The 24,531-nt window shown below is 41.4% G+C and overlaps 1 protein-coding gene across 2 annotated transcripts in view; it reads right to left on the bottom strand.

The window, feature by feature from the left end:
• PSPC1 (paraspeckle component 1) overlaps window positions 1-24,531 on the bottom strand; it is a 442,506-nt gene that overhangs the window by 172,109 nt on the left and 245,866 nt on the right. For both annotated transcript variants that reach the window (XR_008401465.1, XM_053708532.1), the window contains exon 8: window positions 4,938-5,110. Coding sequence is in view for 1 of the 2 variants with exons in the window: in XM_053708532.1 (XP_053564507.1) it covers window positions 4,938-5,110 (173 nt within the window). In the remaining variant the exon portion in view is untranslated. The remainder of the gene's footprint in view (window positions 1-4,937; window positions 5,111-24,531) is intronic.

The following is a 24,531-nucleotide window of genomic DNA, read 5'->3' as shown; positions in this document are numbered from 1 at the left end:
AGGAAGGCAAATCTTAGGTACCGATAATGATCCTTGTGAATCGGTATGTGAAGGTAGGCATCCTTTAAGTCCACAGTGGTCATGTACTGACCCTCTTGGATCATGGGTAGGATGGTTCGAATAGTTTCCATTTTGAATGATGGAACTCTTAGGAATTTGTTTAGGATCTTTAAGTTCAAAATTGGTCTGAAGGTTCCCTCTTTCTTGGGAACCACAAACAGATTTGAATAGAATCCCTGCCCGTGTTCCGTTTGCGGAACCGGGTGGATTACCCCCATTAGTAAGAGGTCTTGTACACAGAGCAGAAACGCCTCTTTCTTTATTTGGTTTGCTGATAACCTTGAAAGATGAAATCTCCCTTGTGGAGGAGAAGCTTTGAAGTCCTTAAGATATCCCTGAGATATGATCTCCAACGCCCAGGGATCCTGGACATCTCTTGCCCAAGCCTGGGCGAAGAGAGATAGTCTGCCCCCCACTAGATCCGTTTCCGGATAGGGGGCCCTCGCTTCATGCTGTCTTAGGGGCAGCAGCAGGTTTTCTGGCCTGCTTGCCCTTGTTCCAGGACTGGTTAGTTTTCCAGCCCTGTCTGTAACGAGCAACAGCTCCTTCCTGTTTTGGAGCGGAGGAAGTTGATGCTGCTCCTGCCTTGAGGTTACGAAAGGCACGAAAATTAGACTGTTTGGCCTTTGATTTGGCCCTGTCCTGAGGTAGAGCATGGCCCTTACCTCCCGTAATGTCAGCGATAATTTCTTTCAAGCCGGGCCCGAATAAGGTCTGCCCTTTGAAAGGAATATTAAGCAATTTAGATTTAGAAGTCACGTCAGCTGACCAGGATTTAAGCCATAGCGCTCTGCGCGCTTGGATGGCAAATCCGGAGTTCTTAGCTATAAGTGTGGTTAAATGTACGACGGCATCAGAAACAAATGCGTTAGCTAGCTTAAGTGCTTTAAGTTTGTTCATAATTTCATCCAATGGAGCTGTGCAAATGGCCTCTTCCAGAGACTCAAACCAGAATGCCGCCGCAGCAGTGACAGGCGCAATGCATGCAAGGGGCTGTAAGATAAAACCTTGTTGAACCAACATTTTCTTAAGGTAACCTTCTAATTTTTTATCCATTGGATCTGAAAAAGAACAACTATCCTCCACCGGGATAGTGGTACGCTTAGCTAAAGCAGAAACCGCTCCCTCCACCTTAGGGACCGTCTGCCATAAGTCTCGTGTGGTGGGGTCTATAGGAAACATTTTCCTAAATATGGGAGGAGGGGAAAAAGGCACACCGGGTCTATCCCACTCCTTGCTAATAATCTCTGTAAGCCTTTTAGTTATAGGAAACACGTCAGTACACACCGGTACCGCGTAGTATCTATCCAACCTACATAATTTTTCTGGAATTGCAACCGTGTTACAATCACTCAGAGCCACTAATACCTCCCCTAGCAATATGCGGAGGTTCTCAAGCTTAAATTTAAAATTAGAAATCTCTGAATCCAGTCTCCCTGGATCAGATCCGTCACCCACAGAATGAAGCTCTCCGTCTTCATGTTCTGCAAATTGTGACGCAGTATCGGACATGGCTCTCACATCATCAGCGCGCTCTGTCCTTAACCCAGAGCTATCACGCTTGCCTCTTAATTCTGGCAATTTAGATAATACTTCTGTCATAACAGTAGCCATGTCTTGCAAAGTGATTTGTAAGGGCCTCCCTGATGTACTTGGCGCCTCAAAATCACGCACCTCCTGAGCGGTAGGCGAAGGTACTGACACGTGAGGAGAGTTAGTCGGCATAACTTCCCCCTCGTTGTCTGGTGATAATTTCTTTGCATGTAAAGACTGACTTTTATTCAAAGTTACATCAATTACACAATTTTCTATGGGGCTCCACATTGGCCTTCATACATAGTGAACAAACAGATTCATCTGTGTCAGACATGTTTAAACAGACGAGCAATGAGACTAGCAAGCTTGGAAAATACTTTTAAAATAAATTTACAAGCAATATAAAAAACGCTACTGTGCCTATAAGAAGCACAAAAAGCTGTCACAGTTGAAATAACAATGAACCAAATTAGTTATAGCAACCAAATTTTCACAGAAAATGTATTAAGTTAGCAAAGGATTGCACCCACCAGCAAATGGATGATTAACCCCTTAATACCCAAAAACGGATAACAATTTAATAATTAACGTTTTTAACACAGTCAAACACACTGTCACAGGTCTGCTGTGACTGATTACCTCCCTCAAAATGAATTTTGAAGACCCCTGAGCTCTCTAGAGACGTCCTGGATCATGGAGGATGAAGTAGGAAGATTGTGACTGAATTTTTACTGCTCAAAAAAGCGCTAAAATAGGCCCCTCCCACTCATATTACACAGTGGGGAAGCTCAGTTAACTGTTTCTATGCAGAAACCAAAGTTAGCCATGTGGTAAAAATCATGCCCCAATAAGTTTTATCAACAAGTACCTCACAAAAAACGATTAACATGCCAGTAAACGTTTTGAACATACATTTTAAAAGTTATGAAGTGTTATTAATAAGCCTGCTACCAGTCGCTTTTACTGCAGTTAAGGCTCACACATTACTTCAGTATTAACAGTATTTTCTGAGTCAAATTCCATTCCCTAGAAAAATACTTCAGTGTACACACACTCCTCAGCCTAATACCAGTCGCTACCACTGCATTTAAGGCTGTACTTACATAACATTGGTATCAGCAGTAATTTCTCAGTCAATTCCATTGCTTAGAAAAATAATTTACTGCACATACCTCGTTTGCAGGGGGGCCCTGCATGCTATTCCCCTCTTCTGAAGTTACCTCACTCCTCAGAATGTGCGAGAACAGCCAGTGGATCCTAGTTACGTCTGCTAAGATCATAGAAAACGCAGGCAGATTCTTCTTCTAATGCTGCCTGAGAACAAACAGCACACTCCGGTGCCATTTAAAATAACAAACTTTTGATTGAAGAAATAAACTAAGTTTAAAAACACCACATCCCTCTCACAACAACCTATCTTTAGCTAGCTTGCAAGAGAATGACTGGATATGACATGTGAGGGGAGGAGCTATATAGCAGATCTGCTTGGGTGATCCTCTTGCAACTTCCTGTTGGGGAAGAGATATAATCCCATAAGTAATGGATGACCCGTGGACTGACTACACTTAACAAGAGAAAACCCAAAAACAAGCCACAATGACCCCTTTAGTCACTTCAAAAAAACGTTATAATTGCATCATTTACTGAATAAACAAAAACGTTTTTCCTAACAGTGTCACCAGTAACTAATAAGCCCTTCATGCAAGCTGAAATTCCTATCTAAGTGTCTGAATACAGCTTACCCTTCCCTCATGGGAATATTGCCAGCCTTTTCTAGAATTAACAGTCTGTCTAGAAAAATATAGACTGAACATACCTCATATGCAGCGTAGCATGCAAACCGTTCCCCCAACTGAAGTTTTCCTGTACTGTTCAGCCCTTGTGAGAACAGCAGTGGATCTTAGTTACAAAGTGCTAAGATCATCATCCTCCCTGCAGAAATCTTCATCCCTTTTCTGCCAGAGAGTAAATAGTACACACTGGCACCATTTAAAATAAACTTTTGCTTGAGAAATAAAAAACTAACATTTTTGTCACCACACTCGCTCTGCCCTTCCTAGTACTTAGAGTAGGCAAAGAGAATGACTGGGGGGTGGAGCTAAGGGAGGAGCTATATAGACAGCTCTGCTGTGGGTGCGCTCTTTGCCACTTCCTGTAGGGAAGGAGAATATCCCACAAGGATGAATCCGTGGACTCGATACATCTTACAAGAGAAACATAATTTATGTAAGAACTTACCTGATAAATTCATTTCTTTCATATTGGCAAGAGTCCATGAGGCCCACCCTTTTTATGGTGGTTATGATTTTTTTGTATAAAGCACAATTATTTCCAAATTCCTTTGTTGATGCTTTTTACTCCTTTCCTTATCACCCCACTACTTGGCTATTCTTTAAACTGAATTGTGGGTGTGGTGAGGGGTGTATTTAAAGGCATTTTGAGGTTTGGGAAACTTTGCCCCTCCTGGTAGGATTGTATATCCCATACGTCACTAGCTCATGGACTCTTGCCAATATGAAAGAAATGAATTGATCAGGTAAGTTCTTACATAAATTATGTTTTTACGACAAAAACATTATAATTAAAATATGATATATAATACATATTTTTTCCATTAAAAAATGTATTAAGTAAAATATTCTCACTACCTATCAATTTATATTGATAAAGATAGTATTTAGAGCAGGCTCTCTCAAGCACTTTTGTGGGATAAGTCACCATAACAAACAACGCAAAAAAATGCATTGATATAATAAAATTAATTTATGACTACATGATTGAAAACATTTTGTATATAGAAATGTTTAATTTTCGAAATATTATTTATTTAAAAAAAAAAAAAATTGCTTATATAGCACAAATAAAATTCAGGGTTAAAATGTATTGTCTTTATTAAAGACATTGCTTTAAGAAAACTGAACAGTTTAAATTTGTCTAGTAAAGTATATTCCAAAGGTTCATATGACAATCTTGTTGTTTGCTATTTGTGACATCCTCTATACAAAATAAAAATTAGAAAAGGATTTCCTCAAAGAAATAGGAATAAATTAGATAAATCGTATACATTTTACTGTACAGAAATATTCTGATATGACCGTCAAAGCTACGATACACTAGTTACAGGTGGAACAGTCAAATTCATGCATCAATGAAATAAATAAATAAAAAAAAAAAAAAAAAAAAAAAAAAAAGGCTTGCTTCTCTGCAAAGAAAATTTGATGTGTTTACAGAAGAGACAAACTGCACAATTAAAGTAGTTCTAATGTTTTCCCATCTTAAATTATAACATGTGCATTATGCCCTTAGAAATAAATAAGGAATAAATACTAAAGATACATTACCACGGTTCCATTATCCGCCATAATAGTTGCTCCCAAACTTGCAGCTGCTTCAGAGCTCATCGAAGGACCGGGACCCATTGAAGGGCCAGGCACTGCAGCTCGATTGTTCATATTCATCCCCATCATTGGAGGAGGAGGAGCTTGGCTACCAGCAGGTGCTGGGCTATAGGTATCTATGTAAAACAATCTATACTTAGAACTGTTCTAAGTCTAATGTATGTATTGCATAACTTCACACATTTAATGATGGTTACCTTTCAAGACAATCAAGAGTTTTACGGAGTCAAATGAAAAAAAAAAAAGAGTAAGGACTTAAAAATGTAAACAATCCAAATATTAAATTAAAATACTACATTTTTTTGAGACTGTACAATGTAAGACAATTGATAACAAATAGGTGATTCAAACAACCAGAAAACTGAAGCTAAAAGAAAGAATGTCAAACATGCTACCCTATTTCTTTGCCATTGCAATCAGAGTAGCAAAAGGGTCCCTCAAAAGATACAAAAAGATAAAAGTATATAAATATTAAAGCGGTCAATAAAACAGAGTAACAAGGTTATTCATGATAAATACAAAACGTTTTGCCACCAGAACAAGATTCTCATGTGCACTTACCATTTTAAATGTATTATCTATATTTATACAATTTCCAACATAAAAATCAATACAAAATACTAACTTCAGTAGAACAAAATATTTTAAACATTCAGAATCAGAGCACAGCGTGCCTTATTTCCAGCACTTTTTCGTTCTGATTTTTTTTTTTTTTTTTTTTTAAAGTATAACATTCAGTGAATTTATTTTTTATTAAATCTTGATCAGTGGACACAGATTTAGCTTTGTGGCCTCTATAGGCAGTGTGACACAAAGCACAATTTTTAGACAAAATCTGGAGTTGATAGTTTTCCTTAGGTTAGACAAAGTTATCCAACATTCTAGTGACATGGATTAAATTACTGTGGAATTGCACAGGGGAAAGGGAGGAGATAGATAAAATCCATATATAGCATTACAGTATATATTAGCCCAATATAGCACTTAAGTTAATTATTACTTTTCTGTAACCAGTTTTGAATTAAAAAAAAGAAATGTAGATTGTGTCTGGAAGGTACCAAAACTTTTCTGTGAATATATGCTACTTTGCTTTTTGGAAGACAATGTCAGTTTACAATATTAAAAAGGGAGTACAAACAAAACATGAATACGTTATTGCACTTTTCTGAAGCTAGAAGAAAAAAATAAAATAAAAAAATATTCTATAAAATGTATCAATGTTTATAAAAGAACCAAAGACATTGTGTGGATTAAAACTGGTTTAAACTAACTAATTTTAGATAAGATAATTTAGTAGGAGATATTATTGTGGACTGGAATCTAGACAGAATATGAGATATTTTCTAGGAAGCTGGGACCTATAATCCTCCTGTCTCAGTCTGCATTGATTCTTTTCTTTATTGATTACACAATTATAATTATTAATAATAATAATACATAAAAGAAAAATGACATATTACTCTAGAGCTGCAACAACTAATCGGCATAATCGATAATATCGATTATTAAAATAGTTGTCAACGAATCTCATAATCGATTAGTTGGTTTGCAATTAGTTGGTCTGTGCATGGCACCAGCGGTTACAATACCATCTGCAGGAGTTCATTGTAGTGTGTTTTATGGTTATGCTCTTAGCCTAAAGGACATCTACAGACATTTTAATTTTCACTTTTTTAGGACACTATAAGTTTCTTTTTAAGTTTACAACTACTCCTAGCTTATGTGCAACCCAGAAATAAAATAGGAGTAATAATTTGGATTGTTTATATAAATATGAATTGATGTCACTATTACCTGTTTGCACAATTTTTAGCGGATCGATTGCTATTGCTGATATATGTACTCTATAGATAAATGTGTAAGGCTGTATCCTTTTACTGATATATAGTCTTTAGCCCTTTTGCCTTTTTCTTTCTTTCTATTTTTAATTAATTGGAATATGTACCATATTCAACCTCTAAGTATAAGGAAATTTATGCTTACCTGATAAATTGATTTCTTCTACGATACGACGAGTCCACGGATTTCATCCTTACTTGTGGGATATTATCCTCCTGCTAACAGGAAGTGGCAAAGAGCACCACAGCAGAGCTGTGTATATAGCTCCTCCCTTCTCTCCACCCCCAGTCATTCGACCGAAGGTATAGGAAAAGAAAAGAAAAGCTAAAAGGTGCAGAGGTGACTGAAGTTTTGAAAACAAAAATATAATCTGTTTAATATGAGGGGGAAGGCCATGGACTTGTCGTATCGTAGAAGAAATCAATTTATCAGGTAAGCATAAATTTCCTTTTCTTCTACTAGAGACGACGAGTCCACGGATTCATCCTTACTTGTGGGATACAATACCAAAGCAACAGGACACGGACGAACGGGAGAGACAAGACAGATACCTAAACAGAAGGCACCACTGCTTGAAGAACTTTTCTCCCAAAAATAGCCTCAGAAGAAGCAAAAGTATCAAATTTGGAAAAGGTATGAAGGGAGGACCAAGTCGCAGTCTTACAAATCTGTTCAACAGAACCATCGTTTTTAAAAGCCCATGTGGAAGCCACCGCTCTAGTAGAATGAGCTGTAATTTTTTCAGGTGGCTGCTATCCAGCAGTCTCGTATGCCAAACGGATGATGCTTTTCAGCCAAAAAGAAAGAGAGGTAGCCATAGATTTTTGAGAGGGGTTGGCGCTTACTATAATTCCTAAATGCCTGGTGGCTATAGAACTACTCCTCCTCAGTAGTTTGGATTGAGATAGATTGTAAAAAATAGAAATTACCACTGGCGCTTATAAAATAATAAGCTAGGAATTACACTACCAAAGTGTGACTTATCTAAGTATAATAGTGTAGAGAATTTTCTTGTGTAAATATGTCTCAAAATTAGGTGTAAAAAAATATATATATATATAGATAGAAAAATGTCTATAGACGTGTGTCAATGCTTTCAATAATTGGGTCTGTGTAGGCAGACGATATATCTGGTGTTCAAAAAATTCCTTTGGAAAAATAAGTGAAATAAATAAGTCTGTATATACAGACAAAATAAACAATGTCCGTATGAGGTGCCCTTTCAATAAGGTAGTAGGTTAGATGGATAAGTATATGTATATAGAAAGTGTCCGTGAATATAAACGATGTCCTTAAATAAATGTAAATAGATAAGTCTGTATTTACTGGTAATGTGTATTGTGTCCGTAAATAAAGGAGATAGATATAATAGCTAAAAATTACCTAATTTATTAATCTTAATAAACTTTTAAGACATAAACTTATGGCATAAAATATTAAAATATTGATCTCAAATTAATTATAACATAGGGACGTCTCCCTGTTAGCAAATAGATATTTAGTAAATTTGCCTTTGTATTAAGCCGCGAAAGAGCACAACACAAAAGGACGCTCAAAGAAGTGACACATCGGCTAAGAAGTATTCCCGATCCTCAATGGACATCTGTAAGGTACCTTACGGTTTGCTTTATATGACTGCCATACACACCAAGTGGCTATATTGATCAAGTTTTAAACTTTTATTATCGATCTTTTGGAAGGCAAATTTACTAAATATCTATTTGCTAACAGGGAGACGTCCCTATGTTATAATTCATTTGAGATCAATATTTTTATATTTTATGCCATAAGTTTATGTCTTAAAAGTTTATTAAGATTAATAAATTAGGTAATTTTTAGCTATTATATCTATCTCCTTTATTTACGGACACGATACACATTACCAGTAAATACAGACTTATCTATTTACATTTATTTAAGGACATCGTTTATATTCACGGACACTTTCTATATACATAGACTTATCCATCTAACCTACTACCTTATTGAAAGGGCACCTCATACGGACATTATTTATTTTGTCTGTATATACAGACTTATTTATTTCACTTATTTTTCCAAAGAAATTTTTTGAACACCAGATATATCGTCTGCCTACACAGACCCAATTATTGAAAGCATTGACACACGTCTATAGACATTTTTCTATCTATATATATATTTTTACACCTAATTTTGAGCCGTAGCTTTTTGACCCATACGCTTTCCAGAATAAACAACAAATAGAGAAGATGATTGACGGAAATCCTTGGTCGCTTGTAAGTAAAACTTCAAGGCACGAACCACGTCCAAGTTATGTAACAGACGCTCCTTCTTGGAAGAAAGATTAGGACACAGAGAAGGAACAACAATTTCCTGATTAATATTCTTATTTGAAACAACCTTAGGAAGGAATCCAGGTTTAGTACGCAAAACCACCTTATCAGAATGGAATATAAGATAAGGCGAGTCACACTAACGCAGAAAGCTCAGAAACTCTTCGAGCAGAAGAGATAGCAAATAAAAACAAAACTTTCCAAGATAAAAGCTTAATATCTATGGAATGCATGGGTTCAAACTGAAACCCTTGAAGAACATTGAGAACTAAATTCAAACTCCATGGCGGAGCAACAGGTTTAAACACAGGCTTGATTCTGACTAAAGCCTGACAAAAAGACTGAACGTCTGGGACATCCGCCATGCAATAAAATTGACAAAGCAGAAATTTGTCCCTTTAAGGAACTAGCCGATAATCCCTTCTCCAATCCTTCTTGGAGAAAGGACAAAATCCTGGGAATCCTAACCCTACTCCATGAGTAGCCCCTAGATTCGCACCAATAAAGATATTTACGCCATATCTTATGGTAAATTTTTCTAGCGACAGGCTTCCGAGCCTGAATCAAGGTATCAATGACTGAGTCAGAGAATCCCCGCTTAAATAAAATCAAGCGTTCAATCTCCAGGCAGTCAGCTGCAGAGAATTTAGATTTGGATGTTGGAACGGACCTTGAATGAGAAGGTCCTGTCTCAGTGGCAGTTTCCACGGTGGCAGAGATGACATTTCCACTAGATCTGCATACCAAGTCCTGCGTGGCCACGCAGGCGCTATCAAGATTACCGAAGCCCTCTCCTGTTTGATTCTGGCAATCAGTCGAGGTAGGAGAGGAAAAGGAGGAAACACATAAGCCAGGTTGAACGACCAAGGTACTGCTAGAGCATCTATCAGTACTGCTTGGGGATCCCTTGATCTGGACCCGTAACAAGGAAGTTTGGCATTCTGACGAGATGCCATCAAATGCAATTCCGGTGTGCCCCATTGACAGATCAATGCCGCAAACACCTCCGGATGGAGCTCCCACTCCCCCGGATGAAAAGTCTGACGACTTAGAAAATCCGCTTCCCAGTTCTCTACTCCTGGGATATAGATTGCTGATAGATGGCAAGAGTGATTCTCCGCCCATCGAATTATCTTGGAAACCTCTATCATCGCTAGAGAACTCTTTGTTCCCCCTTGATGATTGATATATGCTACAGTCGTGATATTGTCCGACTGGAATCTTATGAATTTGGCCAAGGCCAACCGAGGCCACGCTTGAAGCGCGTTGAATATTGCTCTCAGTTCCAGAATATTGACACCCTGAGCCTACAGGGAATTCTAGACTGCACCCCAGCCCAAGAGGCTGGCGTCCGTCGTCACTATGACCCATGCTGGCCTGCGGAAGCACATTCCCTGGGACAGATGATCCTGTGACAACTACCAAAGAAGAGAGTGTCTGCTCTCTAGATCCAGATTTATCTGAGGAGATAAATCCGCATAATCCCCATTCCACTGTCTGAGCATGCACAGCTGCAGTGGTCTGAGATGTAAGCGAGCAAACGGAACGATGTCCATTGCCGCTACCATTAATCCAATGACCTCCATACACTGCGCCACTGATGGCCGAGGAATGGACTGTAGTGCTCGGCAAGTAGTTAGGATTTTTGACTTTCTGACCTCCGTCAGAAATATTTTCATGTCTACCAAGTCTATCAGAGTTCCTAAGAATGGAACTCTTGTCAGTAGAACTAGTGAACTCTTTTCTAAATTCACCTTCCACCCGTGAGTTCTTAGAAAAGCCAACACGATGTCCGTGTGAGATTTGGCTAGCTGGTAAGTTGATGCCTGAATCAAAATGTCGTCCAGATAGGGCGTCACTGCTATGCCCCACGGCCTTAGAACCGCTAGAAGGGACCCTAGCACCTTTGTGAAGATTCTGGGAGCTGTGGCCAACCTGAAAGGGAGGGTCACAAACTGGTAGTGTTTGTCCAGGAAGGCGAACCTGAGAAACTGGTGATGATCTTTGTGGATAGGAATGTGAAGATACGCATCCTTTAAGTCCACGGTAGTCATATATTGACCCTCCTGGATCATTGGTAAAATAGTTTGTATGGTCTCCATCTTGAACTATGGGACTCTGAGAAATTTGTTTAGACATTTGAGATCTAAAATCGGTCTGAAGGTTCCCTCTTTTTTGGGAACCACAAACAGATTCGAGTAAAACCTGCTTTGTGGCGGAGGAGGAAGTAGAGGGTCCACCTTTAAAATTTCGAAAGGAACGAAAATTATTTTGTTTGGGCCTCATTTTAACCATCTTGTCCAGAGGAAGTGCATGACCTTTACCTCCAGTAATGTCGGAGATGATCTCCTTTAGTTCAGGCACGAATAGGGTCTTACCTTTAAAAGGAATAGTTAAAAGTTTAGATTTTGGACTGAACGAAATAACTGCAATTTGTTAGTGCTCCGTAGTCCTGACTATACTTAGCCGAAATTAGGAATGATCGCACAGCACAAAACAAAATAAAAGTACTGTGGTGAGCACCCCAGACTCAAAGCCGACAACTAGCAAAGACCCAAAAAACAGCGGGTAACGGAGCGGAGGTACCAGCACAATAAGGAAGCTTGATAGGCCGTGTAACAATCCCTACGCACGCATTAAGCCCTGCAGCACTTCAGGAGACGTCTCATTCACAAGACACCCTCCGGAACCTGTCAGCCAAACTAAGGCACTTAGCGGTGTACCATTGCACCGAGCGACTGATCTTATTCACCGCGAACAGGCCAGAGGCATACGGGCCGCACCCACGTGATAACCCGGTGATCGGGCTGAAGTGAGCCTGTGCAGAGAGATAACGAGGTGGACGAGACTTGCCTGCCTGAAGCTCCCTCCCGGTTCCCACGGAGGAACGTACCATCACTGGCATCTGCTAACCCTGACTGGGGTCAATACCGCTATACGCAGGGGGCAGCACTCACAAGACTACCCGGTGGATTCGGAGAGGTAGGCCTCGGCTGAGAAAACTGAGACACAGGCATAGCCCTCCTGAACGGAGCTCATCCCGACCCTATACCTGACTCACAGTAACCTCTGATAGGGGTAAGATCATTATATTACATGCAGGGGCAGTACAGAGGTGGGTAAGCTGGGCACATACTGCGCAACCAGAAAATAGGCCAAAACCGCATGGCGTCCATTTAAGCAGCTCCACACATGCTAAGACACTGCAGAACAGCAACGAAGGGAGACTTACTCACCCTTAACCTAAACCTAATCAGAGTGAGGACTCTTTCAGCGCCCAGTGTAACTTATTAAAATACATAACTAATCACTCTGGTAGGCATCCGGCTGAGGCACTACCTAACAGCAGTATGACAAGTAAAAAGACCAATAAACCCCATAAAGGGTCACAATCCTCAGTAATGGAGAACTTCTTAATATCTGCAGACCCTTCAAATCCCTCTAGCAAGCTCATACAAGACAGCGTGGGCCAGCAGAACTCAGCCCAAGCAACAGACCAAGCACACAATATGCAGTCACACGGATATCTTACTAAAAGTGACATCCTGCATCTCTCTTCAAAAGATGACATTAAAAATGCAATGTTGGACTTTAAGAATATGTTTGGGGAACTCAGGAGAGATATGGGTGCAGTAAGCAGGCGGGTCACACAGATCGAAGAAAAGCAAGAAACTCTCAGCTCAGATATGCAGCAGCAAGCAAGTTACCTGCAGGCCCAGGAGGGCACTGTGCAAAGTCTCATGGAAAGAATAGAAGACCTTGAAAATAGGAGCAGGAGGAGTAATCTGAGACTGAGAGGCATCCCTGAGACTGTGGACCCCCCTGCCCTGCAACAGTACATACAAGACTTTGTCAAACATCTCAAAACAGACCCCACTGTTCCAGATATACAAATTGAAAGGGCCCACAGAGCGCTGCGCCCCAAACCCCCTAACAGAGCCCCACCAAGGGATGTTATCATGAAATTCCTCTCATTCAAAGACAAGGAGGAAGTACTGAAACTTGCAAGAGCCAAACATCCACATCCACTCAGGTTCAGAGGGACAGAAATCCAGGTCTTTTCAGACTTATGCCCAGCAACCCTGCAAAAAAGAAGGGACTTAAGGCACATCACCTCAGCACTCCGAGAAAAACGGATCCCATACAGATGGGGTTTCCCCACCAGCCTAATTGCAACCAAGAACAACATCATTCACACTTTGAAGACCCCAGAAGATATACCAAGGTTTGCACAGGCACTAGAGCTTGACATCAGACCACCAGGAGAGGAGGATGCTGCTCCAAACCACAGAATTCGAGAAGAAGCTCGCCAGGTCTGAGTGGAGGACTCCACTATTTCCTCAGGTAGCCCTGGTATGGCATCCATATCTCCGCAGCCCTACAGGGGGCCTATCCTCTATCACTGGCACCAGTGAACTGCCCTTCCCTACAAGGACCCTGATCCCAAGTCTGATGATGCAGAGTATTCAGGTCGTATGTTACCATGTTTAATGACAATTATAATGTATGTTAAGCCAAAGGCTCCTTAAGATACTTAGGGTACTAGGACACCCGGCCACAAAAATACATTTTGCCTTAGAGGCGGAACTTTATTACACTTTTTCAACTCACTATAATTGTCAGTCTTACGTCAGGAAAATGTTATCTGAAATGATGTTATATTATGCTTAGACTGTGTAGCTGTTCTATGTGATGCATGTAATGTGATAACCTCTGAACATAATGTCTTACTACATTCCAACTGTGTAATAGTTGTCTGAAATGTATGAAAAATGATAACCTATAACTGAGATAGACAGCAACATATCCACTTTGATAGGGAAAGCTGCACCAGTCCCACTGCTCATAGCAATAATTAGGTAACTCCTTCCAGACACAGCTAACCTAAGATATGTCATAAACTGACAAGCAGGGAAGTAGGAGCCGCAGAATAACAACACCAGGTATTGTTGTCAGGGGGAACTGACACAACAGATTAAGCATACAAGACCGATGATACAAACTAGAATAGTAACTATCTAGGCCTTACATAGAACACTTATAAGTAGAAGGACTCTACAACACTTTAGGTAGCTAGATATCATATGCCCTCAAAACACCCTAACTCCACTAGCTCACGCAGCACTAGCCTCTCTTTCAAAAGTACCTGCGTAGAGACCCTGATGTAGGAATGGGTCAGGCAAAAATTATTAGACTATCACATGGAAAAGCATATATGTAAACTAGCAGTGGTAGGGGATAATAGCATAGATAAGTGATCCAGCTCACGATGCATCCAGGGCTCACCTAATACACGTACTTACTGTTAACAAACTTAGATCATCCCTAGTTACAAAGTTATTTATTTGTTTATGACTCAGGCAAAGTATACAGGGACAACTACCCCTGTTTGGTTTAGTAGTTGATACTTATATTGCACTGTGAAATATAGATCTTGATTATATTTCTATTTCTTATCAAGACTCTTTTTCTATCTTATTTCCTCTTTCTCTCTCCCTCCTCCTATACCCTTGCCTTACCTCCCTAGTACCAGGGAACTACACCAAAGATTGCAAACTCTCTATAGAGTAATTCACACTCACCTCAGAAAGCACCCTTCCCTGTGACTGACCTGACTCTTATACGTATACCCCATTTGCTACTCTTGATTTCACTCTTTCTTCCCTCCCCCTTTTTTTTTTTTTTTTTTTCCTTTTCCTCTTCCCTCTCCAGTACTTAATTAGCCCTCTTCCCCCTCCTCGTACCCTCCCCTTCTCTCCCGCTGCGTAACCTGCCATAGCCTCCCTTCATCAATACTTACCCCCCCGGGGTATTGCCTCTCCCCTGGCCCCTGCGTCCCCTGTCCTCAGCCGGGACCCACCCCACAACAAGATGCAGCGATCGGGTAGAGCTCACCCCTTGGAGCTCATCTCCATAAATGTAAAAGGCCTGAACAGCCCTAACAAGCGCTCCATAGTGTTCAGGGACTTACATAGAATGGGGGGTGACATAATTTACCTACAAGAAACCCACTTTGCAAACACGCACGAACCCCAGTGGTTTAGCCGACATTATCCGACTGCATACCTTGCTTCGAACCCGCACAAAAAGAACGGGGTCGGCATCCTCATACGCGAAGGAATACCCTTCCAAATGACGCAGATATACAGAGACCCGGAGGGCAGGTACTTGCTTCTAGCAGGCACCCTCTATGGTAGGCCCGTGACGTTTGTTAATGTCTACTGCCCTAATGCTTCGCAGCACCTCTTCCTGCATAGAGTCTCCAGCAAAATTATGGAGCTCCGGATGGGGATCCTATTCATTGGAGGAGACTTAAACGCGACACTAGACCCCTCACTCGACACTTCAAATGGCATCTCCAGCTCTCCTCAGAAAGTACGGAGACGCATAACTGCTATCCTATCGGAACTAGCAATGCACGATATCTGGCGCACACACCACCCACAGACGAAAAACTATACCTTTTACTCTCACCCGCACCGAAAATACACTAGGATCGATTACCTGTTCACGGATTCAACAGGTCTCATAATTACTAAGAGCAGCAATATCTCCGCGATCACCTGGTCGGATCATGCACCAGTAAGCTGCTCTATACAATGGCCCACTGTCCCGGTCACTCCCTTTGTTTGGAGGCTGGATGATGCGCTATTGACGGATCCAATATTCCAATTAGAAATTCGGAAAGCACTGACTGAATTCTTCCAGCTTAATGCCTCAGAACAACTAAAATATACCACTATATGGGAAGCACATAAATGCACCATTAGAGGCCTGCTGATTAAACACAAAGCAAAGCTCAAAAGAATTGGCAGAGAGCGCTACAGTAGCCTACTCTCACAGGTTGAGAAAGCAGAATTGGCCCACAAGGCCCATCCCCAAGACGAGGCACGATTGGCTCTTCTGCTTTCCACCAGGAAAACCCTATTGCAATTCCTTCAGGAAGGATATCAAAAGCAAGCTCTTATACTAAAGCAGCTTTATTTTGAACAGGGCGATAAGCCAGGCAAACTTCTAGCTAGAGCAATTGCGAGAAAGAGAACAAAAGCCTATGTGCACCACATAACTGGCGAACAAGGAGCGATCTGCTCCGACGGCAACTCAATAGCAGAGAGCTTTAGAGCTTACTACGAGTCCTTATACAACTTACCCTCACCCAGCCGGAATGACCAAGCGCTTCCAGCAGCAGAGGGTAACGAAGATGACACCCGAACATATCTTGAAAACACTGAGCTCCCGATCTTAAATAGAACAGACTCCGAGTCTTTGGACCTCCCGATCTCTAACGAGGAAGTGCACAAAGCCATAAAAGATCTGCCGACCGGGAAGTCACCTGGACCGGACGGCTACGGGCTTAAGTATTATAAACTATACGCAGACCTTCTGGTCCCCAAATTAACAAACATGTTTAACGCCCTTTCCGACTCCCCCTCTTTACCGGACTCCATGCTTGAAGCGCACATCGCTGTGATTCCCAAGCCTGGAAAGCCTCAAGACAAACCTGAGAGCTATAGGCCGATCTCGCTGCTCAATGCAGACGTCAAAATACTAGCAAAGGTCTTAGCAGCTCGCCTAAACAGATTTCTGCCGGGCCTCATTTCTGCTGACCAAGTGGGGTTTGTCCCTCTTCGCGAGGCAAGAGACAATACCCTCAAGGTGCTGCAGATGATCTCCTGCGCCCAGGTGAATAATAGACCACTGGCCCTGGTCACAACTGACGCCGAAAAAGCGTTCGACCGGGTCAGCTGGCAGTTCATTCGGTGCTCACTGTTAAAATTCGGGTTTGGACCAGGCTTCATTAACAAAACCATGTCCTTATACTCAGCACCAAACGCCAGGGTGAGAGTGAATGGCACACTCTCAAACACTTTTCAGATAAGGAACGGAACAAGGCAGGGGTGTCCCCTGTCCCCCCTCCTCTTCGCCCTTTCCATCGAAGTGCTGGCAAGTAGAATCAGAGCCAATCAGGAGGTGAGGGGCTTCACTATAGGAAAAACGGAACACAAACTATCAATGTATGCTGATGACATACTTCTCACCCTATCGGACTCTGTGAGCTCCTTAGAGGCTGCTTTGGAGGAGTTTAGGGCCTATGGCGGGGTCTCGAACTTTCTCCTCAATCCATCTAAATCTGAAATATTGAACATCACGGTCCCAACGGACGCCTTTGAAGGCGGTAAATCAGCTTGTCCCATAAAGGTGGCTGATCACCACATCACTTACCTGGGTATTGAGATCACCCGAGATCTGGCGGAGATCATTGAGCTGAATTATAAAAATATCAGCGAGGAGGTCATGAGAGACCTTGGTAACTGGAAAAAGAAAACCATCTCGTGGCATGGCCGCATCGGGGTGGTCAAAATGAATATACTTCCCAGGGTTCTGTACATCATGCAGACAATCCCAGCATTGGCGGCGACAGGTTACCTTAACCGTATCCAAACAGCCATGGAAGTGTACATATGGAATGGGATAAAATCTAGGATCAAGCAGCGCACCATCTACCTCCCCAGGGAAAAGGGGGGTTTGGGAGTGCCGTTGCTGAGGGAGTATCAGAGATCCATATTCCTCCAGCATATAGTCGAGTGGTGTAGAAACTCCCCTAATAAGAGATGGACCCAAGTTGACAATGAGATCCTTGGGAGGAGAAACACTGGGTCACTGGCCTGGATCACAGAGAGGAAACGACCTCAGGTGATATCAGCTTATCCGCTTCTGTCCGACACCTTTAAGGTCTGGGACAAAATCTTGACAAAGGAGCCTGCGGTCTCCTCCAGGACCTCGCCTAATATACCGGTTCATGACAACCCAGACTTGGGCATGGAAATTAAACCATTTGCCCGGGGAAATAGTTATGCGCTGGCTGAGACAGCATTCTCCAACATTATACAACAGGGAAAACTTAAACCGATATCTGAACTCCTGGAGTGGGACAGAGAAATGTTCGCTTCATGGTACAGGCATGCACAGATCAGGCATTACTATGCCATTCACAAAGAACGACCAGCTCTGAATAGGCACAGGACTCAGTTTGAGTCCCTGTGCATAATGCAGCAGACCCCAACCCACTTGATCTCATGTTTATACAGGATGCTCTTGATGAAGGGAGGATCAGAACTCCCGTCATATACTGCTGCATGGCAAACCGAACTAAACATAGAAATATCATCCAAAGAATGGGACAAAATCTTCATGAAAACCAAGAAAGCCTCGGTTTCGGCGAGATTGCAAGAAATGCATTACAAGCTGCTGAGCCGATGGTACCTCACCCCCTCGAGGCTCCATAGGATCTATCCCCAGGCGGGAAGGGAGTGTTGGAGAGGGTGTGGGGGTGAGGGGACATTTCTCCACATATGGTGGGACTGCCCACGTATACAGCCGTTCTGGGAGGAGGTGCTGGGAGCGATGGGTAATCGCCTTAAGATCATAATCCCTCCAAAACCAACATATTTGATTTCTCATGGATTCCCTAAGATAATCGGAGAGGAGAGATACCTTCTCTTCCTCCTGATGATAAGCAGTGCCAAGGGACTCATCCCGGCCCACTGGAAGAGCACTCAGATTCCTAGCGTGAGGGAGTGGGAGGCCAGAGTGGGAGACATGTTACGATTGGAACGTTACCATTATCTGAAAATTGACAAAATTGCAACACATGAAATGATGACTTTGACCTGGGAAGGTAGAGAATACTAGCCTACTTATAATGGACCTGGTGGGTGTCGGTAGAGAGAGTCCATTGCTAAACATTCGGTGCCCTACGCGCTCTCTCCCTGCCCCGTGTCCCCTCTCTCCCCTCTCTTCCCTCTGATCCCACCCCCCTTCCCCCCCCCTTTTTTTTCTTTCATGTAATTAGCAAGAGTCCATGAGCTAGTGACGTATGGGATATACATTCCTACCAGGAGGGGCAAAGTTTCCCAAACCTCAAAATGCCTATAAATACACCCCTCACCACACCCACAATTCAGTTTTACAAACTTTGCCTCCGATGGAGGTGGTGAAGTAAGTTTGTGCTAGATTCTACGTTGATATGCGCTCCGCAGCAAGTTGGAGCCCGGTTTTCCTCTCAGCATGCAGTGAATGTCCGAGGGATGTGAGGAGAGTATTGCCTATTTGAATGCAGTGATCTCCTTCTAAGGGGTCTATTTCATAGGTTCTCTGTTATCGGTCGTAGAGATTCATCTCTTACCTCCCTTTTCAGATCGACGATATACTCTTATATATACCATTACCTCTGCTGATTCTCGTTTCAGTACTGGTTTGGCTATCTGCTATATGTATGAGTGTCCTGGGGTAAGTAAGTCTTATTTTCTGTGACACTCCTAGCTATGGTTGGGCACTTTGTTTATAAAGTTCTAAATATATGTATTCAAACATTTATTTGCCTTGACTCAGAATGTTCAACTTTCCTTATTTTCAGACAGTCAGTTTCATATTTGGGATAATGCATTTTAATTTAACATTTTTCTTACCTTAAAATTTGACTTTTTCCCTGTGGGCTGTTAGGCTCGCGGGGGCTGAAAATGCTTCATTTTATTGCGTCATTCTTGGCGCGGACTTTTTTCGGCGCAAAAATTCTATTTCCGTTTCCGGCGTCATACGTGTCGCCGGAAGTTGCGTCATTTTTTGACGTTATTTTGCGCCAAAAATGTCGGCGTTCCGGATGTGGCGTCATTTCTGGCGCCAAAAAGCATTTAGGCGCCAAATAATGTGGGCGTCTTATTTGGCGCGAAAAATATGGGCGTCACTTTTGTCTCCACATTATTGAAGTCTCATTTTTTATTGCTTCTGGTTGCTAGAAGCTTGTTCTTTGGCATTTTTTTCCCATTCCTGAAACTGTCATTTAAGGAATTTGATCAATTTTGCTTTATATATATGTTGTTTTTTCTCTTACATATTGCAAGATGTCTCACGTTGCATCTGAGTCAGAAGATACTACAGGAAAATCGCTGTCAAGTGCTGAATCTACCAAAGCTAAGTGTATCTGCTGTAAACTTTTGGTAGCTATTCCTCCAGCTGTTGTTTGTATTGATTGTCATGACAAACTTGTTAAAGCAGATAATATTTCCTTTAGTAAAGTACCATTGCCTGTTGCAGTTCCTTCAACATCTAAGGTGCAGAATGTTCCTGATAATATAAGAGATTTTGTTTCTGAATCCATAAAGAAGGCTATGTCTGTTATTTCTCCTTCTAGTAAACGTAAAAAATCTTTTAAAACTTCTCTCCCTACAGATGAATTTTTAACTGAACATCATCATTCTGATTCTGATGATTCCTCTGGTTCAGAGGATTCTGTCTCAGAGGTTGATGCTGATAAATCTTCATATTTATTTAAAATGGAATTTATTCGTTCTTTACTTAAAGAAGTACTAATTGCTTTAGAAATAGAGGATTCTGGTCCTCTTGATACTAATTCTAAACGTTTAGATAAGGTATTTAAAGCTCCTGTGGTTATTCCAGAAGTTTTTCCTGTTCCTAATGCTATTTCTGCAGTAATTTCCAAAGAATGGGATAATTTGGGTAATTCATTTACTCCTTCTAAACGTTTTAAGCAATTATATCCTGTGCCGTCTGACAGATTAGAATTTTGGGACAAGATCCCTAAAGTTGATGGGGCTATTTCTACCCTTGCTAAACGTACTACTATTCCTACGTCAGATGGTACTTCGTTTAAGGATCCTCTAGATAGGAAAATTGAGTCCTTTCTAAGAAAAGCTTATCTGTGTTCAGGTAATCTTCTTAGACTTGCTATATCTTTGGCTGATGTTGCTGCAGCTTCAACTTTTTGGTTGGAAACTTTAGCGCAACAAGTAACACATCGTGATTCTCATAATATTCTTCTTCTTCAACATGCTAATAATTTTATCTGTGATGCCATTTTTGATATTATCAGAGTTGATGTCAGGTTTATGTCTCTAGCTATTTTAGCTAGAAGAGCTTTATGGCTTAAAACTTGGAATGCTGATATGGCTTCTAAATCAACTTTACTTTCCATTTCTTTCCAGGGTAACAAATTATTTGGTTCTCAGTTGGATTCCATTATTTCAACTGTTACTGGTGGGAAAGGAACTTTTTTACCACAGGATAAAAAATCTAAAGGTAAAAACAGGGCTAATAATCGTTTTCGTTCCTTTCGTTTCAACAAAGAACAAAAGCCTGATCCTTCATCCTCAGGAGCAGTTTCAGTTTGGAGACCATCTCCAGTCTGGAATAAATCCAAGCCAGCTAGAAAGGCAAAGCCTGCTTCTAAGTCCACATGAAGGTGCGGCCCTCATTCCAGCTCAGCTGGTAGGGGGCAGGTTACGTTTTTTCAAGGAAATTTGGATCAATTCTGTTCACAATCTTTGGATTCAGAGCATTGTTTCAGAAGGGTACAGAATTGGTTTCAAGTTGAGACCTCCTGCAAAGAGATTTTTTCTTTCCCGTGTCCCAGTAAATCCAGTAAAAGCTCAAGCATTTCTGAAATGTGTTTCAGATCTAGAGTTGACTGGAGTAATTATGCCAGTTCCAGTTCCGGAACAGGGGATGGGGTTTTATTCAAATCTCTTCATTGTACCAAAGAAGGAGAATTCTTTCAGACCAGTTCTGGATCTAAAAATATTGAATCGTTATGTAAGGATACCAACGTTCAAGATGGTAACTGTAAGGACTATCTTACCTTTTGTTCAGCAAGGGAATTATATGTCCACAATAGATTTACAGGATGCATATCTGCATATTCCGATTCATCCAGATCATTATCAGTTCCTGAGATTCTCGTTTCTGGACAAGCATTACCAGTTTGTGGCTCTGCCGTTTGGCCTAGCTACAGCTCCAAGAATTTTTACAAAGGTTCTCGGTGCCCTGCTGTCTGTAATCAGAGAACAGGGTATTGTGGTATTTCCTTATTTGGACGATATCTTGGTACTTGCTCAGTCTTTACATTTAGCAGAATCTCATACGAATCGACTTGTGTTGTTTCTTCAAGATCATGGTTGGAGGATCAATTTACCAAAAAGTTCTTTGATTCCTCAGACAAGGGTAACCTTTCTGGGTTTCCAGATGGATTCAGTGTCCATGACTCTGTCTTTAACAGACAAGAGACGTCTAAAGTTGATTACAGCTTGTCGAAACCTTCAGTCACAATCATTCCCTTCGGTAGCCTTATGCATGGAAATTCTAGGTCTTATGACTGCTGCATCGGACGCGATCCCCTTTGCTCGTTTTCACATGCGACCTCTTCAGCTCTGTATGCTGAAGCAATGGTGCAAGGATTACACGAAGATATCTCAATTAATATCTTTAAAACCGATTGTTCGACACTCTCTAACATGGTGGACAGATCACCATCGTTTAATTCAGGGGGTTTCTTTTGTGCTTCCGACCTGGACTGTAATTTCAACAGATGCAAGTCTCACAGGTTGGGGAGCTGTGTGGGGATCTCTGACGGCACAAGGAGTTTGGGAATCTCAGGAGGTGAGATTACCGATCAATATTTTGGAACTCCGTGCAATTTTCAGAGCTCTTCAGTTTTGGCCTCTTCTGAAGAGAGAATCGTTCATTTGTTTTCAGACAGACAATGTCACAACTGTGGCATACATCAATCATCAAGGAGGGACTCACAGTCCTCTGGCTATGAAAGAAGTATCTCGAATTTTGGTTTGGGCGGAATCCAGCTCCTGTCTAATCTCTGCGGTTCATATCCCAGGTGTAGACAATTGGGAAGCGGATTATCTCAGTCGCCAAACGTTGCATCCGGGCGAATGGTCTCTTCACCCAGAGGTATTTCTTCAGATTGTTCAAATGTGGGAACTTCCAGAAATAGATCTGATGGCGTCCCATCTAAACAAGAAACTTCCCAGGTATCTGTCCAGATCCCGGGATCCTCAGGCGGAGGCAGTGGATGCATTATCACTTCCTTGGAAGTATCATCCTGCCTATATCTTTCCGCCTCTAGTTCTTCTTCCAAGAGTAATCTCCAAGATTCTGAAGGAATGCTCGTTTGTTCTGCTGGTAGCTCCGGCATGGCCTCACAGGTTTTGGTATGCGGATCTTGTCCAGATGGCCTCTTGCCAACCATGGACTCTTCCGTTAAGACCAGACCTTCTGTCACAAGGTCCTTTTTTCCATCAGGATCTGAAATCCTTAAATTTAAAGGTATGGAGATTGAACGCTTGATTCTTGGTCAAAGAGGTTTCTCTGACTCTGTGATTAATACTATGTTACAGGCTCGTAAATCTGTATCTCGAGAGATATATTATAGAGTCTGGAAGACTTATATTTCTTGGTGTCTTTCTCATCATTTTTCCTGGCATTCTTTTAGAATACCGAGAATTTTACAGTTCCTTCAGGATGGTTTAGATAAGGGTTTGTCCGCAAGTTCTTTGAAAGGACAAATCTCTGCTCTTTCTGTTCTTTTTCACAGAAAGATTGCTATTCTTCCTGATATTCATTGTTTTGTACAAGCTTTGGTTCGTATAAAACCTGTCATTAAGTCAATTTCTCCTCCTTGGAGTTTGAATCTGGTTCTGGGAGCTCTTCAAGCTCCTCCGTTTGAACCTATGCATTCATTGGACATTAAATTACTTTCTTGGAAAGTTTTGTTCCTTTTGGCCATCTCTTCTGCCAGAAGAGTTTCTGAATTATCTGCTCTTTCTTGTGAGTCTCCTTTTCTGATTTTTCATCAGGATAAGGCGGTGTTGCGAACTTCTTTTGAATTTTTACCTAAAGTTGTGAATTCCAACAACATTAGTAGAGAAATTGTGGTTCCTTCATTATGTCCTAATCCTAAGAATTCTAAGGAGAAATCGTTGCATTCTTTGGATGTTGTTAGAGCTTTGAAATATTATGTTGAAGCTACGAAATCTTTTCGTAAGACTTCTAGTCTATTTGTTATCTTTTCCGGTTCTAGAAAAGGCCAGAAAGCTTCTGCCATTTCTTTGGCATCTTGGTTGAAATCTTTAATTCATCTTGCCTATGTTGAGTCGGGTAAAACTCCGCCTCAGAGAATTACAGCTCATTCTACTAGGTCAGTTTCTACTTCCTGGGCGTTTAGGAATGAAGCTTCGGTTGACCAGATCTGCAAAGCAGCAACTTGGTCCTCTTTGCATACTTTTACTAAATTCTACCATTTTGATGTATTTTCTTCTTCTGAAGCAGTTTTTGGTAGAAAAGTACTTCAGGCAGCAGTTTCAGTTTGAATCTTCTGCTTATGTTTTTCGTTAAACTTTATTTTGGGTGTGGATTTTTTTCAGCAGGAATTGGCTGTCTTTATTTTATCCCTCCCTCTCTAGTGACTCTTGTGTGGAAAGATCCACATCTTGGGTAGTCATTATCCCATACGTCACTAGCTCATGGACTCTTGCTAATTACATGAAAGAAAACATAATTTATGTAAGAACTTACCT

Source organism: Bombina bombina, chromosome 3 (assembly GCF_027579735.1).
Source record: "Bombina bombina isolate aBomBom1 chromosome 3, aBomBom1.pri, whole genome shotgun sequence".
NCBI lineage: Eukaryota > Metazoa > Chordata > Amphibia > Anura > Bombinatoridae > Bombina > Bombina bombina.
This window is presented reverse-complemented; position numbering and strand designations above follow the sequence as displayed.